This window comes from Nestor notabilis, unplaced genomic scaffold (genome assembly GCF_000696875.1).
Source record: "Nestor notabilis isolate BGI_N333 unplaced genomic scaffold, ASM69687v1 scaffold3443, whole genome shotgun sequence".
Lineage (NCBI taxonomy): Eukaryota > Metazoa > Chordata > Aves > Psittaciformes > Psittacidae > Nestor > Nestor notabilis.
In genome coordinates this window covers 79,354-98,324 of record NW_009922200.1, presented here as the reverse complement: position 1 = coordinate 98,324, position 18,971 = coordinate 79,354, and the positions used below count along the sequence as shown (strand labels likewise).

The following is an 18,971-nucleotide window of genomic DNA, read 5'->3' as shown; positions in this document are numbered from 1 at the left end:
TGGCCCTTAAGTTAGAAATATTTCTGGAATAGCTGAATTGGAGTTAGAAGGGGGCACGCTTCTAGCCCAGTTAACGTTACCATTTCATTAAACTTCTCTGTCTCAGTAGAGTGTAAGAATAAAACTAAGGTATGAAGTGGGGGTGTAGAAGTTCTCAAAGACAAATGTGTGCAAGACAATGCATAGATTGAGAAGAGACAGAATTGCATGAGTGTGGGGAGCATTTAAAAGCTCAAACTAAAAAGGCAAACATACTTCCCAGACTGCTGTAGTGTTGGATACGCAATAGTGGGGCCCTTTCTACCAAAGTCTCACGGAGATCTAGGTGTCTGGGAAGAGAGGGATGTTTGGATTCAGTAGGAAGAGTTGTTTCTAGGCTGGAGGCAGAGGAAATGGGCACTAAGGTATAGGAACTTGCAAAAATGAAAGTAGTGACAACTTTTGACAGTGTCAAAGACTTTTCAGCACAGGTTGCAATTTATCCTGCTCCTACCATACTGTGTGTGTTCTGGAAACTATGGTAATGTTTCTTGTCTTTGGATATCTTCATTATTTTTGTTCGTATCTGGACTAAGTGGGTAGTGGAAATGAATGAGTTTGCTGTTAGAGTGAGACACCTAGATGGCTGTGCTATCAGGTAGGAGGATGTGTAGACCTACTACGGTGGTTTTGCAGATTGGTTTGCTATGGTAACAATTAACAGCAGTATGTTACTATGTTTTGCCCTCAAGTGTCTTTGCAGAAGTCTTGAAGGACAATAAATGTGGTCTGTAGCAGCATCGTTGGTGTTTGCAAGCCTTGAATGTTGCTTAAATTGTTTGCCAGGTAGTGATAACATTAAGAACTGGCTGTTGACCTTTAAGTGTGGCAATCCCTTGATTTTAGCATGACTAACATGGTCATATGTTTCAGCAGTCATGTATTTCCATGTCTCCTTATTACTAGGTCATCTGCAATCGCTTCGTGCAAGTACAACTTTCCTGTTTCTAGACAGAAAGGAATCAAAGCTCCCATCAGTTTAGTTGACCATAAATTACTGTGAGTTTTTTGGGAGCCATCACATTTGACTCTTAGTCCCAGTAGTTATCAAATGCATCACAAATCTTCTTATCATGTATTCTTGTTTGCTCTATAAAGCACAAAATCAGGAGGAGGAATACACAATTAATTTCATGGAGCATGGGTAGGCATAACATGCAGCTGTACTGTCTATCAAAGTGATTGTCATAAAATCTGTTAGGAGACTTAAAGGCTGGGAAAAGGTTAACTTTAAGGGTGCTTGACATAACTCAGTTCTATGGGAAAACTTCTTCATAGCATCACATGATGTGAAAAGTTTTAAGAAATCTGATTAACAGTATTTATTTTTTTTTAATGTATTTACCTCTTCTTGAAGTAAACCTCAGAGCAATTAATTTCAGGTTCCTTTTGTCTCTACTTCCCGTCTGTTTTCCTTCTTGATAGCAGCTTGGAAGGTACTGAGTTTATGCTTTCAGTTTTCACTGAAATCAGTATTTTTCTAGTGGCTCTTTCAACTTCTGATGCCACTCTCTTTAGTTTCTAATTAAACACAAATACAAAAAATATTTTGAGTCTGAGTTGAAGAAGCTTTACTCGGATTTGTATAGACATTCAAACTGATGTTGAGTGCTGTCCAGTACAATAGTATCTTGATTTTTTTTTTCCTCTTCATAATAAAAAATGTTTAACGCAATTGAAGCATGAACAGAGTCCAGTATTTATTTTGTAGCTGATTGTTTACCAGAGAGAGGAGGAGGCAGTTAAATATATTTGTGTATAGAGCTCTGAATTGAGAACTGCACCAAGACAAGCAACTAGAAGTAGTACAGCAAGCTGCAAAGCAAGAGAGAATTGAACTTCTTTTCCCCAGTTATTTGCTTTGTCAGGAGTTCACCTAAGAAATAGAAGCATGACATAACTACACACTGACAACTTCTGAATGCTTAAGTAAAGTCTTTTTATGGCCACGTGTCAGTCCTGTAGCCAACATATGCTGTGACGGCTTTGTAGATTGCTAGAGGAGATACAGTTGTCAGTGAAAGGGGGAGAAAAAGTTCCTATTTTATGAATAGAGATGCTGGCTACCAGGAGTTGGTGTAGAAGCATTTTGTCAACATGCATATGTTAATTTGGCATGTAATTCATGTGCAGCTTGCCTCAGAATTGTAGATCGGTAAAATATTGAGGTTGCTATAGGTTGTCACTGTGTGTTGGCAGAACAGCAGCTGTATAATCCAAACTTGTCCTACTGATTCCTCTGTTTTGGTTAGTATTAATTGAATACCTGGCTGCATGGCATCTTAATGTAAATGCGTGTTTTGTGAGGTGTAAATTTTTGTAATGCTAATTAGGGTTTCAGCAAAGCCTTTTATGAATAATGGCAGAGTTAAGTAACTTGTCTGTCATCAATTTATACATGGCTCAGGCAGTAATGTGCATTTCCTTTCTTTCTTCCAGGAGGGGATGACCGCCGGGTCTTACTTTGGCATATGGAAGAAGCCATCCACTCAAGAGTCAAACCAGTCCAGCTGAAAGGGGAGCATCACTCTAATATCTTCTGCCTAGCTTTCAACAGTGGCAATACGAAAGTGTTCTCTGGAGGTAAGGAAGGAAGAGCACCCTGATTTCAAAGGAGTTTGCATTGTGAATGCCCTAGAGTAGAAGCCATGAGTGAGATCCTGCCCCATGTGAAAGGTCCATAGTTCCCTAAGGATCTGGAAGGTGTCCTTAATCAGCAGCTGAAGGCTCTTTGGGAACAGGGAATTCTTTAGCTAGCACATTTTCAACTTTGTCATGCTTCTGTTTTCCCTAACCCTGGTGTAAGCGCATCATGGCTTGAGTTATCATGAGAATCCTGGGTCCAGTCTGCTCCTACTTGTGCTACCGACTGTGCAACATGGTCTTGATTATTCTACCTTAGCTGTACTGAGAGCAGACCCTTGCATACTGTCTGGCACTCAGGCCTGATGCCTAAAAATCTCTGCTGCTAGTAACTGATTTTAATGCACTCATAGATGGCTAATGAAAGGCTCTTGCCATCTATTGGTGGATAACTTTTCCTCAGACCTCACTTCAGTCCTCACTAGGTAAGTGTCTGTCTTTCAGAACTGTTGGCACATTGGGCTCTGATTTAGCTTTTTTAATATAAATCCACTTTTTAACAGAAAATTTAATTCATTCTTAAAACTAACATAAGGCGAGTGGTGATTTACTTGTTCTGGGGTAATAATTCCTAGAATTAAATTCATTTCACCACTTGATTTTTGAAGTGTTAAGGTAGGGAGGAAAATTGAACTGGGAAGATAAAGGCACAAGACTTTCAAAATGCAGTCAGTGTCATTTTCTGCTGTACTTCATTTCTTCTATCTGACATGATAATAGAATGGACAGGAATTGGTATCTTTCATCAATATGTCAATTAACATAAAGCTAGGATATTATGAGACTACTTGGTCAGAGCCCCTCATTACCTTTTTGAACCAAGATTTGTGAAGTGCCAGTCAATGCTATCAATTGATTCTAAGCTCATGTGAATAGTGGAAGCTTCCTACCCTTCAATGTTGTGTTAAAACTGTAACATCCCTTGGGAAAAAAGGCATGACAGAGCTTAAGATGGTGTCAAATTTTAAGGATGAAGTGACAGAGATATACTTCTCAGGTGGAGAATACCCCAAAAACGTCAAATAGTGATGCCTATCATCTGATTTTGGGGGTTGCTCTCTCTTTCATGAGAAAGACAGCAATCCACACTTCTTCAAATGAGTGTATCTGCATGAGCGATTCCAATGAAATTCTGGGCTGGAGTCTGTTTTACTTTAGTTTGAATTCAGACAAATGGAACCTTACATGAATATTCAAGCAATGAATTGTGCCAAGTCTTGCTGCACCCACTGTAATGGTATTTTTTTATTTCTAACTTAGCCCTCTAACATTGGGCCCTGCTGTCAGTGGCTACTGTTTTCACAGGGAGGGTAGGAGAGTGGTTTGACTGTACCTTGCTACTGCAGTTAAAGATTTACATCATTGGTTATGGTGGATTTTTGCTAACATGCCAGGTTAGATGAGCTGTGACAGCTGATGCACTGTCAGACTGGCCGTTCTCATCTCTTTTTCCTCCTCCGGTTTGCATAAACACACTATGTCTCTGCCAGAAATTATTTCCACTGGAGGAGTCAGGAACTCTTTCAGCTGCTCCACCAAGATTCACAGAGCTCATCTGCAAGGGCTGCGAGTCTGACTCTTGGATCCCTTGTAAAGAGTCATTTTGCTACATGGCCTAGATGTACCATCTGTTTTATCTCTGTCAGTAAAATGGGACTAACTATATTTATTCACTCAGCAGTGTTCTGGGAGATTCATAAAAGGTCTGAAAGAATTGTGGGTCCTAAGATCTGTTGGTTGTCACCACCACCCAGTACTGAAGTTTGAGTTGTATTCAAATCATGGAAGTTAGAATACTTAAAAAAAATCCCTAAGTGTTAGACTATAGAAAGTAGCACAAGGCAAACAGAACTCAATTCATTCTTTAAATAAAGCTGCCAACAACTAATGACAGGATCTGACGACCTTTCCCTAAAGCAGCTCTTGATAGTAGAGGAGAGAGGATTTTCCAGTTCAGTACATTTTGGATTGCATCCAAGGAATTTCAAAGCTCTCTGATTTGAAGGAACACGTGTATAGCATGTACCACATGTAGCCACTATAAAAATGGAAGGTACTGAGTGGACAGTGTCTTGCATGTAATCTCTGGAGAAAAACCTATCTCAAGATTCCGAAGGACTTCCCATCCCCGAAGAATACTGTTGCCCTTGTCTGTCTACACACAACTTATATAGAGCAGCAGCATTTGAAATGAAAGATCACTTCTATCCCCTCTTAGTAAAACTTCATGGACTTTGTTGTTGTTTTTGCATTTAAGGTTAAAGGTATGAAAAGCTGAAATAAACCTACAGAGGACTGACTTGTAGAGGCCTGATGTGATAAATACAGGATTTAGGCCACCTTAACTATGCTCCTCTCTCTGTGCTCTGTAGTATTTCATCCTCACAGGTATAATAGAAGGGAATGACAGATACTTCTTGTTATTTCTGGTCTTCATAACTGCAGTTACAAAACCAAGAGAGATTATAAATGGGAAGAGTCACATGTACAATTAGAGTTATTCTCAGTGAAGACTGCACTCTCCTGTGTTAAACACTCTTAAGTGGGAACCATACTATGCTGAAGAGCAGTGACATTTTCTGCAAGGATAAATCCTTACCAGAAGCAACCAACCAGTTTGTGCTTAGATTTTTGTCACCACCTTCTCCCACGCACAAAACAGAGAGAAGCAGTGGTTATTCCACACACCCCCTCCTTTCATTCTTTCTTTCCCATTTTGGAGCTTGTGATGGAAGGGAAGGTTGATCCCATGATGATGAGAGGCCTGAAGCCAGTCATCTACAATGATTCTTGAGTTCATACGGTATAGAGAGTGAGGAACAGGAGTGTCTGCTGGAGGAAATGTTGTCACTGGAGAAACAAGGCTACATTTTTCGCTGGTGAAATACAGAGGCACTGGAGTAGTTTTACTAGGTATAAACCTTGCCTGTAATGCATAATGGGCAGTTTCCATTGCATTTAATGATGAAAGGACACTTGCACTTAAGTGACTTGTTTATTGCACCATGGAAAAGATGAGCTACTGCAGTAATTTAAGGTTGGCACAATTTAATTAGGAGCCTGTGCAAAGAGCAAGTGGATGTAGAAGAATCTCAGACCTCATTAGTCAAAGAGAAACTTTCTCATATTTCTTCTGTTGGTAGAGAATATGATTGAAATGTGTATGGGATACATGAAAACTGAGTCAGCTGAGCACTTAAGAACCATAACATGAAATCTTACTCTTTTGGAACCTCTGCCTTTGGTGTATGTTTGTATGTTAGGAAAGCTTCACAACTTGATATCATAACTACAAAGACATAAAAATACGACTTTGTGGGCTTTGTGGGTTTTCTTGGGTTTTTTTTTTTTTCCCTTCCTTTCCTGTTTAAATATAAATGTATGTCTCCTTAAATATTTCTAAAAAGGAGGTGCCAAATTTGATAAATTAATATTCAGCGCAGAGACTAAAAAAATACTCTGTTGCTATAGTTCGAAAAACACTTCATGAGCCACTGAAATTACTTCGTAGCCATGGCCCTCTTAGTCTGCATGCATGTGGTTAGTTTCCATTGAATTCAATGGATGTGATCAAAGAAAAGTGACATGATTGTCTAGTTACTTGGTTTGTTTTTTGTTAGTACAAAAGGAATTATGTTGGCAGTCACATTTGTGCCTTCTCAATGGTTGCAAAACCCTGAATGCTGACAGTGTATACTGGTGGCATTTGAGTTGAGAGCCCAGTGCATTTTGCTTATGGCATCTCTTTTCACCATTATCTTTTTATGGAGCATCCTCCGAGCAGGAAGAAATATGTATTCACATGAAAGTTAAAGATGTTCTGCTGCTTGATGTGATACTCTATTTACTGCAAATGTCCCAAACCTCAAGCTCAAGCTGAACAAAGAATGATCAGTAACACAGTTAAGTAGAATTGTTTATTGAGTAGTACCAGATGGAATGAATTGGTGCATTTGATCATGACTGGAAATGTCACATGGAGCCTTTCACATAACTGAGCAAAGGGGCTGACAGCTTGGCAACTGAACTGGTCTTCTCTCCGCTTCAGTTTTGGTTTTGAAATAGAAAATAACCAAAAATACGTATTTTGTTTTTGTTTTACTGTAATGCTTTTAACCACTGGAACATGATGTTAACTGTTTATATTTCTCTTTTTAGGCAATGATGAGCAAGTTATACTCCATGATGTTGAAAGGTAAATACACAGTTTGTGTTTCCACTGCTTCAAGAGCTCCCTTAATGTCAACTCATTGGAGGCACTTCTTATTTTAAATTAATGTTCTGGGAGAAGAGCACAGTGTTTTAATCCTGAAACATGCATTTTATTTATCTGAATTCATACTCGGAATGAACTATTCCCCATCACCCTGTTGTTTGTTGGTTGGTTTTTTTGTCAGCACTTGGGTTCTACTTCATTTTGACCTTGGTAAAGAGAATGGTTATTAAATACATATGTTCTCCTAGAGACATCAGAGTAGGTTCTGAGCAGATACGTAGCCAGATTATTCTGGCACATATCTAAGTATTGTGGCATATAAGGGTTTTTTGTTTTGTTTTTCGAAACTCTCACCTGAGTTGTATGTAAGATTTGTATTTGTCACTGGAGAAAGTGACTTGGCCTATGTAACTTTTAAAAGCTGCCTGATTCTCCACACTATTGTGAAATGTATTTATTTTGATACTTTTTACTGAAACTAAAAAGCAGGTGGGAATTAGGCTTTGTGGTGCTACGTCAAAATATAATTAGTACGGTGGTGGTAATGTATTAGACTGGAGTTTTCTGGTTATCATGTCTTTTGAGCTTACTACTTTTGAAGTGGAAAAACTATAAAGTTAAAATTTTGCTCTGTACTAATAACTTCAACAGATTTAAGCAATGGCCATTTAAATAACATGATCTCAACAAAATCCAGTATAAAGAAAAAGCAGGAAGAGATACGTGTAAGAACAGAGAAATGTAAAGCCTTAGATCTTTTTGAATTGCCTGAATACTTGTTAACATAATTTAGCTTAATTTCTTGCGAGGTTTGTGCAAAGCCTTTTGCCTTGAATTGATAGCGTACCATCTGCCTTCCATCATAGCTTATTTCTACTTGTATAAATCTTACATGAGAGCTGAGCAAAAGTAACTTTGTCTTAGTCTTCTAATGTTTTCTCAGCAATATTATGTTGTTTGGTTTTGGTTTTAGGGGGTGCATGGATTTTATGTGATTTTGTTTGATTTGTGGGGGTGTTTGGTTTTGGGAGGGTTTTAGGTTTGTTGGTCCTTTTTTTCCTTTTTTAATTAAATGTGGACAGGTTAAAATTTTAGATGCTGGTGTTTACTCTGGGTCCTGGCTTTTTAAGCTTCTGCAAGATCTTTGTCCTTAACAATTTTCTATATAACACATTTTTTTACTGCTATGTCTTGCTTAGATGTTTTAACAAGTCTTTTTTTATTTGTATGTATTTTTAATGTGCTTTTGTTATCAGGGTGTTTTTTTTTCAGGCGTGCTAAATCCAGTTGTAATGCATACAGAATTCATTCCTCTAAGGCTTTATGTATGATCTTCTGAAAGAAATTTCACTAGTCTGACATGCTGAATTCTGATCAATTTCTGTAGAATAAAGTTACTCTGAATTCTTGAATGATAACACTTGGTCTATCAAGTGGGTTTTTTTTCACACTTTTAAATGACTTTTTCTATTACTGCTTTTTTGGCCTTTCTGTTAATGAAACAGAAGTAGATCTGTCGGTAGGTACATCAATTGCTGTATGAGGAAAACACCAATTTTAGGTAGGATCTCTTTCATGGAGTTTACATGAGAGATTCTATACAAAGTGTATTCTCAAGAAATAAAGCAATTCCAGATACTTCTGTCTTAGTATTAGTAGGTAGATAAAGCTGTAAATACTTTGCTTTTTAAAACAATAGCAAAAGAAGGAAGAATGATAATATTGTGTGTCTCATTTCCAGCACTGAGACCTTGGATGTGTTCGCCCATGAAGATGCAGTGTATGGCCTTTCAGTAAGCCCAGTAAATGACAACATCTTTGCTAGTTCATCAGATGATGGCCGGGTTCTTATCTGGGACATCCGAGAGTCTTCCCATGGAGGTGAGATCTCTAGATGGAAAATATTATTAATTTAGGAAGAATTTCGGCAAGGCAGGGAAAGGAAAAGTTACTTTTCTTCTGGGACAGTAGAGACAGGCAGTGTTGGAGAAGGGTGAAAGCGAGGCATAATTCTTGTGGCTGGTTGTAGGCAAGCCTTGGTCTTTACAGTTCAGCATTAATGCCTTAACTGACTTTGTGAAGTACCAGCATATAATGCAGGCTAGCATAGAACTTGGAATAAAAAGGTTTTAATTTGAATAAAGACACAGTGGAGGACACGCTTCTTCAGAAAAAAACGTCTTGCTAACCTTGAATTAGGAATGTGGATTTTTTTTTTGTTTTGTCTATAGCTTGGGATAAAAAATTTTGAATGTTTAGAAAGCTGTTATTTTGATCTGAATAATTTTCCAAAGCTATTTGTATACTTCCCTGTGACAATGAGAATTGTGCTTATGTATAAGGTTTTCTGGTTGTATGGAACTTAGAGCCCTTATGTGATAACAGGGAAGTTGAATTATTACTTCAATCTTTGTTTTCTAAACCAGAATAGAATACTGTTGATTTATATAACAAACCTGCAGCTTCTCAAAGCACTGCAATCTGTTTTTACAGCTGCAGTTTTAAGGCTGAATAATCCTAATTTAGAATTGTAGCTACATAAATTTGGAGAGGAATACTTCAGTAATTGAATTTAAGTATATGAATACTTAAGTAATACTTCAGAAAATGAAGTTGTGAGTTTACCCCATCCTAAAGAACATAAAGCTGAGAATTTAAAACTGAGCACTCTGCAGGAGTACAGAATCTGTTTCTTTTCCCTCATAGGTAAAATATTTTATGTTTGGTTGGTTTGGGTTTTTTTCTTCTGAACGGATTAAATGCAATTGCCTCAACTCATAGTTTCTACTGGTCTTACAGGAAAATTGTTTACGGCACTGGAATCCAGTTTATGTATGTTGTGGTAATTCCTACACATTTGTTATTGGGTCACAGTTGCTATTTAACTGAATTAGCTTTTTCCATACCTCATGAATTTCATAACTTTTCTAGGCTGTGATTCTGTCCCTTTTTTGACTAGGAAATGAAAGCTGAAACAAGACATGCTTTATACTCTCATAGAAGTCTTTTAAAGCCACTTGTATCATGAGGGCTTTATTGAATGTGAGTAACCAGAATTAGGTCTTTCTTGATAAGCCACACAAGAACACTCAGAGTAGATTGCTTACTGGTGCCCTCCCTACCCCGGGCATATTGCCTTTGTAAAAATAAAAATGAAATGTACTAGTACTGCCTTCAATTTTCAGTAGTCTGATTCTCTTATGTGCTTGTGATATCTCTTTCCCATCTGGTAATTTTGTTAAATTTTGTTTCAGAATGTTGAAACATTCTGAAAAATAATGCACATAGCACATGTATATCACAGATTTTAATAAGAATATCTATAATGTCTCTTCTCTTTCTTTGAAAAACTCATTAATAACCCCTGTATTGCTCAAAAGTCCCTTACTAGACTGTTGTCTTCCCTTTGGCCAGTTTCTTACCCCACACAACTCCCTTTGCTAATCCCAACTGCCTATAGCTAAACTTAATACTATACCAGATGTGAATTTAGTCCTCATTAGAACTACTACTTTTCCTCTGTAAAAGGTCAGTTACTTTATCAGAGAAAGAGATTGAATTAGTCTGATGTGACTAATTTACCTTTGGTAAAGGTAAATTTATCAAGTGTCACTTCATTCCAGTTTTTCTGTTTTCAAAATATGCAAGTGATAAGACCAGGCACTGAATATGACTTCCAAATTAGAAATGGTGAAACGCTCCTTTATTGCCTTCTGAACTTTATAACATAAAGATGTATCTCCGTTAGGAGAACTACCTGCTGCAGACAGTGGATGTCAATAGTCAGTGGAACTGGATGCTTAGGTGCTTAAATGCATCCATATGAAGCTGCTCAGTATCTTGTGCTAATGTCCAATCTGATCTCTGTTTCTGAATTTGTACAAAATAAGGTTTGCCCTTCTTTGTCATAGTTAAACCTTGCTACTGCTTTTACTATTTCTGAAACTTTGAATGAGAAGGCTGCACCAGTGAAAATGGAGTGAAGTGTACACTTGGGGCTTTTTTTGGGTAGTGTCTTAGGTTCTCTGAATATTAAATAAAGGGCTTTTGCATGCTTACATAGGAGTCCTGTGTCAGCATTTATATGTGAGCTCTGCCAATGTTTAGTACAATGTAATGCTGTCACTGGGGTAATCCGCTTGCCTGTAATGGTATTTTCATGGGAATAGGCACTATGCCTGGTAGTTACCCTGAGTGGCCAGCTCGTTAAAATCTTGCAAATAACCTCCTAGTTTCAAATAGTGCATTAAAAGAAGCTGGAAAAGAGAGTTTCATTCCCCTTATGTTTTTCCCTGGCTTTCACTGCTGAGTGATTTATGCAGTAATTTTTATAAACCCATTTTTAATTTCTACTAGAGATGGTGTTGAGCTTCTCCATTGATAAACATTTTCATACTCCAGAGTGTAAGAGCTACAATTGTGAATGAGTGTAAAGAACAATAAAATAGTAATCCCCCTACCTTTCATTACAGTGTCTGAGTGCCTCACTAGTTTAGCTCCTGTAGTCTCTCTTTGAGAGGCTGAATGGCAACTTTTGATATCTTAAAGGAAAACTGTGGGACCAGACCAGGCTATTTATAATAGAAGTGTGAAGGAAAACACAGTAATCAGTGACATTGATTTGACTAAACATAAATACACAAATTAAAAGTTTGTTTTAAAAAACAACTCCTTTTTTTGGGATTCTGATGTTTGTCTCTCCACTCAGCTAATGCAGGCCATTGCTTCTCAGTGGGGGCTGCCATTTTAATAACACAGCCTTTTATGTGCCAGCAGGGATCTGATTTGATGATGTAAATGTAGAAGGTCAGTTTTGGTGTTAAACCTTATTTGGAACTGCTGGCAGACCAACAACAATCTCTAACAAAAGTATGCTCCTGTATTTTCTTTTACCTTTGCCTCCCATGACAATTGAGAGCGCAAAGGAACTTCAGCCATGGTCAGACACCTTTGTTTTGATTACTGCCATATGAAAAGTCCTCATGTCAAAAAGCTTGTAATAGAGTGTAAGAGGAGGGTACAGATGGGGCAGGACAAGTGAATGTTAATTCTGTCTCAGTTGCTTGATGGGCATAGTTTCAGAAGGGAATTTGGGAGGGTTGTCTGTTTTGAGCATGTTTTATGTTTTAATGAAGTACCACTGGCAGTGCTTGTGGGGCTAAAGGTCCCTGGACACAGTGGCTCAAATAAGGGCAGTAACAGAGTCTCCCAAGCACATGAGCAACACAGTGGTTGCATTACAGCAAACCATGAATTGAAAAGTCTGGCCTAATCCCTGGGTCAAAATAGGCATCGATTCTGGTTTCTTAGTTGTGTGAAAGGTGGTAGCACACCACAAGAGGTATACATAGCAAAGAGAATTAGACTGTGTCTAAAGCCTTAAAACTAGCAGAAAGATACGGAGAAGGATAGCAGAGTTGAGGCTTTTTCCCATTCTATATGGAGAGAGCATTTAAGAGGTGGCAGGCCTCCTTTTCCCCAAGGTTGGCAGCTTGCTTTGAGCTGAGTTCCATACAAACTTGCTTAATTTTTCATAATATTATTCTCCCATATAAGCAATTGCTGCTACATGTACAGTTTGGGTGATCATCGATGCCTGTGGAAGCTTCCAGGCATATATATATTGCTAGGCAGCTTTTAAAAGCCCCCCTGTCCATAGTCCTTATTAGATGATCATTTGGTCATGAACCTTAAGAAGATTCAAATGCTTGATCTTTGAGTGGCTAGGTTTAAACTCTGGTAACCTTCCATAAGCAAAATAGTGTCTTGAAATCCAGTATGTATCCTTTTCCATATTTAGACAAAGTTAATGTATGTGGGTGGATTTTAAAACCTCAGGTTTTATATTGCTTTGGATGTGTCAGCTTGAGAAATGGTTTGAACATGTCTCCATATCTTCAGATCTTGTTACACTGTTTCCGTATTAAGCTGCCAAACTCATTACATTGAACAGTTGTATGCATTGTTCTTATGTCTGAAATCTCATTTTTTTCAACAGAGCCTTTCTGCTTGGCACACTACCCATCAGCCTTTCACAGTGTGATGTTTAATCCAGTAGAACCCAGATTACTGGCTACTGCCAACTCTAAGGAAGGTGTAGGACTCTGGGATATTCGTAAACCACAGAGGTATGATCTGGCTGTCCTTGTCTTACTTACACAGTTCTATTTCTTTCCCTTGAGAGGTGATGGCATGCTACTCTCTCTCTCCTCTCTCTTTTTTTTTTTTTTTTCCTCCTTAAAGTCAGAACATATGATGGTAAGAAAAGTTGCAGACTGAAGTTAAATGCAGTGTTAGTAAAGCTGAATTGAATTATTTTGCATAATTAACGTTCTTTTTCATACATAAGCCCTAATTTGATTTAAAACGGGGCTAGATTTTCAATGTCAAGGTAAGTGATTTTTTGGATGCCTGCCTGGCCTCACTGCTGTAGATTAACTCAGATTGTTGTGTCAAGTTCTCATCATTGTATTTAGCACTGGCTTGCTAATACTGGTATAAACTGTGATGGGCACTGCCTGGTTTACAGTCTGTTGTGTTTTTTTTTTTACCCAGCTCAGTTTTCAGTAGCTGATTTGAGACTGCGGTCAAGGCAGCTTTTTACTTAGTGCTTAAGAGTTCTATATGACTTCCTGGATAATGCAGACACCTATGTAATCATTACAGCTGCATAATGTGCTTCCATATTTGCATAGGTTTTTAAACAAACAAAAAGAAGAAAATAAGTTTGCAGCATGAAGTGTGATTGGACTAGGTCTAAAGTGGAAGTATGCAATGTCTGATACCAGAGTTTGGCATGCATGAGAGATTAATCTTCTGCTGAAGGATTTTTATAGTCTTTCAGATTTTGGAAGTAATTTCCTTTTTTATTATAATAATCAGAAAAAATAAATTGAGCACCTCAAGTAAATGTCCCCCTCCATCTCGTCCCCCTCCTTTTGTGTTTACAAGTTTCTGGTTACAAGCATAAGCATAGAAAGGATCATTTCAAAAAAGTTAAAAGAAGGGAAAATAGGTAGTACTTGTTTTACACTGCAGTAGCCTCAGCTATTTAAAATCTTCCATAGCATAGGAATGACAGGGTTTCAAGTTGCACCACGGGAGCTTGAGATGGGACATTAGGAAAGATTTCTTCACCAAAAGAGTTGTCAAGCATTGGAACAGGCTGTCCAGGGAAGTGGTTGAGTCACCATCCCTGGAGGTATTTAAGAGGTGTAAATGTGGTGCTTAGGGACATGGTTTAGTGGTGGGCTTGGCAATGCTCTGTTAAAGGTTGGATTCAATGATCTTAAGGGACTTTTCCAACCTAAACAATTCTATTATTCTGTTCTAAGTATCACTAAGGATACAGGCATTGACACTGATAAATACAGGAGCAGATTACTTGACTAAGGAATTCTCCCCTTACAAATTCTAAAGCTATTTTCTAACAGGAATAGTGCCTTTTTCTTATTTTAGTCATTAAGACTTTGGTCTCCAAAAGTTTCACAGCGTATATGTAAAAATGTTGAACTATTGCTTGGGGTGGTATCAGCTATCCAGTCATGGAAACTCAGAAGATCTCCAGTCTAGATGCTATCCTGCCTTCTTCCTCAGTCTTAACCACAAGGCAGAGTGCTTGCTGTGAGCTTGTTGGGTGGCTACTATGTGTGTATGGGATAATAGTCTGTGCTCACACACTGAAGGATGCACATTTTTAGCTGTATTATGGAATTGTTCTTTCTAATGCCACATACAAAATAGTTAGAACTGAATTGTAATGCCTCTTGGTAAGTAATTCGTATTTCTCCAGGTTTAGCACCAGTATGGAAGACATAGATTTAGATTAGATATTAAGGAGACAATTCTTCACTATGAGGGTGGTGAGGTACTGGACAGGTTGCCCAGAGAAGCTGTGGCTGCCCCATCCCTGGAAGTGTTCAAGACCAGGTTGGATGGGGCTTGGAGCAGCCTGGTCTAGTGGAAGGTGTCCCTGCCCATGGCAGGGGGTTGGAACTGGATGATCTTTAAGGTATCTTCCAACTAAAATTTTTTTTTTTTCTTACTGATGAGAGGGGTGAGAGTTCCTTATGTTACAACCTCTGGGCTGTCTTGAAGGCTTTGCATAAATTAAATTGGTGGAAGCTTGTATGCTTAGATCTGATTGACAAGAGCTACCTTTTTCTGGTCCTAATTTGATCGAAGTAAACCTTTCCACTATGACTCAATGGTCATAGTCAAGTACCATACCTTGCAGTTATAGTGCTGAAATTCCATGGGGTCACACCAATTTTCCCTGCTTAGGGGAATGTGTGCAACACCCTTATTGTGAAGCTGGGCATACCATGCCACTATTCCCTTAAGCACCGAATTTAAAGCATTTGCACCTACTAGGAGTGGTGCATTGTGTAAAATAGGCACATGCTTCCTGCCTGCAGCCTGCTCCTCCCAGAGCACTCAGAAAGAGGAAAGTGAATAGTAAGAGACAGGTTGCTCCTTGAAGAGTAAATGCTGTTGGCTGATGCTTACAGCTTCAGACTTGGGCTGAGCAAGCTGTTACTGAAATGAATGCAGGTGGTAAGTCTGCTTTCAGCTGCCATTTTTCTGGGACAGCCATCAGCTTTCATCTTTCTTTGATCAGAGATGTGCCCAAAAACATGGTGAGAAGGGGATGCTTGGCTGGGGGAAAAAAAATGGCCTAAAGCACTCTGCTGCCACTGCAGTTTGTTCCCAGGGAACAATCAGGGAAGAGTGAGCTGTGTCCTGCTAGTGGGCTGCCAAAGCCAAGAGTCCCTCATATTTAAATAAATCAGACTGGAATTTTAGCCTTTAATAAAGTAACAGAGCGTTTGCCAAAACTCTCACTGGTCTCTGCAGATCTAGTTTGCTAATCTAGAAATATGGAACTTGATTTGTTAATGTATTTGGGGCTGATTCACTTTGTCTTACGAGAAAACAATTTTATGAATTTGTAGATCAGTTAAGATATAATCCTCACTGCAGTGAGGAACTGGAAGCCAGAATTTAGATTTTCATCTGTGGGTTTCAGTTTGTTACAGTCTCTTCTGGGGAAAATACAGTATGAACTTAATTATTGGGGGAGGGAAGGGGGGAAGTGTTTTGTTTTTTCTTGAGGATGAAATAATCAACACGATGCTGTAAGTACCTGTGATAGACTTGACTTAGAGCTGAAGTTGGTTTGTGAGGGAGCTTGTGCATATTTTCTGTATTCTTATTGATACTAAAGAACACAAAGTGTAGCTGCAGGTAAGATGTGTGCCAAAAGCATTTTAGCTGATCAGTTTTATAGGCAGAGTGGGATAAACAGCCCTGAAGCTTTCCATAATCTAGGGATAAACAGGAAGCTGCCTGTGTAACTTGTGTGCCAGAACCGCTAGCACAGCAAAGAAGGGCTACCTCATCAGCAATTTCCTCACTGTCAAGAAAGTCTGCTAATGGTGGAAATCCTTCCTTCTTTACAGGTTTGTAGCTCTCTCTTATGCTATCATCAGTATTCAAGAAAATGTAACGCTACCCGAGTTGCAGAAAGGATATGGGGATAGAGGCTTTTTGAGGGCATGATGTAGAAGTACTAACTTGCTGGGATTGTTGAATAGCACAATATGTAATTATAGTATAAAATTGCTAGATCCGTCTATTCCTTCCCTAGCCTACCTTTTCATTTCCATTGCTGTGCATTAAGTTCACTTCTGAGGGACTTTATTTTATGCCCTAAGCTGTCAAGAGAAATTCCTCCTTTCCTTCAGTATTGATGTAATCCTTCATAATATGGTGGTCATCGTGGAAATTTTTCACTTTATCATTCCACCTGTGGTGCTAGCAGAAATGACGAGATTAGGTTAAAATTTAGCTGTTCAATCATGATGTATGGCAGTGGGGTTTTAATTAGGGGTTGAATTTTAGATATTTGCTGTGAATTGCCAAAACAGTAACTTCCACTGGGTTAAGCATGGGTGCAGCACTCTTCCAATACGGGAAAGGTGAAATGGTTATATATAGTTAATACTTTGTGGCTAGTATAACACTTCATGTAAAACTCATTTGCTCCAACTGTCCTGTTCTCTGTCAGCTCTCAGATGGAGGCAGACTTAAACTGATGCAGCCACTACTTGGATTGCTTCATAACTGGAGACTGTTCTGGTGAATCTTGCTGCTGCTCCCCTACAAAATCCAGAAAGCAAATGAAAAGCCTGGAATCCTGAAGACTAGCCCAATAGCAGTAGTGTAGCTAGCAATGCCTTCAGACATAACCTGTATTCTAGCCAACAGCACTGGTACAGTAATACCATTTACAGATACAGTTTAATACGTTTGATAAGCCCACAGGGTTGAGCTGGCCTTCACTCATTTGAAGGGCATCAGTCTTGATGCTGAATTTCTGGTTTTAATCAGCAGAGGCTCCTCAGGTGAGGTATAGTTTAACTTTGTTCAGCTTGATGATGTACTGTCAGAAAGGGGGTGATTTGCTGTTAACTTCTAAATTCGTATGGCAGTTAGTGGAATATGGCTAACTGTGCAGTTTTAAAATAATTGCTCTAAATTTTCAAAATCTTGAATGGAGTAGTGATATCCTTGTAGGTTAGAGAATTCAGATATAGATTCCACTGCTTGTCAGAAACAAATGAGTCGCATCTACTTATCTGGAAAATTTGAGGATTTTTACACCAGAGTGTTTTTCTCCAAAATACATGGCTCTTCTCCAGTTGGGCTATAGGAGAATTTGCTTTTGAGCTAGCTGTTACATACTCCCAGCCAGAAGAGTTAGTTTTATCTACTTCTTTAGTCAGACAACACTAAACACCTCTACAAATTAATAATAAAATATTTTTACGGTTTAAAAAAAAAAGTCCTGATTATGAGTAAATTTTATTCATATACTGTGAAATTGGTTAGCTTTCTCATGGGAAGCTGGGAGTGCTTTATGCTTGACTACTACAGTGAAGAAGATAATTGAAAAAGCAGCATTTCTTGGCATGCATTGGGAAATTTAGGCACAGTTGCACAGCTCTGAATTGTGAAAAGTTTAGCTCACTTCAAATAGTCGTCATTTGATTAGTCTTGCTGACTGAGTCAGGATACAGAGGCGGATTCATTTTGCTTATTCCCAAAGTTCATTCACAGCTTGATACCTTTTCTGTCTCAGATTTAGTTCAGCAAAATTCCCCCCTTCTCCCCCAATATAAGTAATAAGATCTGAATGTGGTGGGTTGGCTCCTCTAAAATAGCATACAAAGCACTGTTAAAATAGAACCAATAAGTTCAGCATGACTGCAAGTTAACTAGTGATTCTGGAAGTCTTATTTTCTCTTTTTAGAACGTGTGAGTATTGCCATTCTTTCAGGTGGAAGTTAAACTGAAACCAACTGAATTGTTTCTTTTTAAAAACTGAATTGAAAAGCTTAAATGTGGTCTTGATTAGCGAGGCTGTTGTAAGGCACTGGCACCACTAGATGGGGCCTGGAAGCTGTGTCTGTGTAAAGAAAATCAAAAAAGGCAAGTCTGTTCATCTTAAACTAACAAAATATGTATTGTTACAGAATTGCTGGGGGCACCTCAGCAAGTCGGTTTACATATATATTTCAAGCAACGACTATGTAACTCAAGCTATTTTTAGGTACTTATGTTTTCCTTTCTCCTTTTCCACACAGCCCTATGCCAATCTCCTTCTTTTTAATGAGATCAAAAGGCAACTTTTCCCCCTAAGAAAATACAATAGTTATTCCCTTAATTATTTCTTTTCCGACGTTCCCTGTTCCCTCCCTCTCTCGCTTCGCCCCTTTTCCCCTCCCCCCCTTTACGTCAACTAATCTGGAAGCTTTTGAGATCAAAATGGTTATTGGTTGTTGGTCCATCCTCCTAATGATCATCACGTACTTTTAAACTGTATTTCACACTACTAAAAGGCTGTTTACAGAATTGTTTTCTGCTTGCAATGGGAGTACTGGACCTGAGCTTTTTACATAGTGGGATCCATTTGTGCATCCAGTTCATGGGTTAAAATGCCAAGTCTTGGGTCAGTATCAGAAGTGCGTATCTTGGGCATTTTTGTGAGCCTGGGAGGGCTTATCTAAAA

At 38.6% G+C, this 18,971-nt stretch overlaps 1 protein-coding gene across 1 annotated transcript in view; it reads left to right on the top strand.

The window, feature by feature from the left end:
* Positions 1-788: 788 nt before the first annotated feature.
* DCAF5 (DDB1 and CUL4 associated factor 5) overlaps positions 789-18,971 on the top strand; it is a 64,344-nt gene continuing 46,161 nt past the window's right edge. The window contains exons 1-5 of the mRNA XM_010011496.1: positions 789-825; positions 2,479-2,622; positions 6,841-6,877; positions 8,640-8,779; positions 12,897-13,026. Of these exons, the coding sequence (XP_010009798.1) occupies positions 2,511-2,622; positions 6,841-6,877; positions 8,640-8,779; positions 12,897-13,026 (419 nt within the window). The 5' untranslated portion in view covers positions 789-825; positions 2,479-2,510. The remainder of the gene's footprint in view (positions 826-2,478; positions 2,623-6,840; positions 6,878-8,639; positions 8,780-12,896; positions 13,027-18,971) is intronic.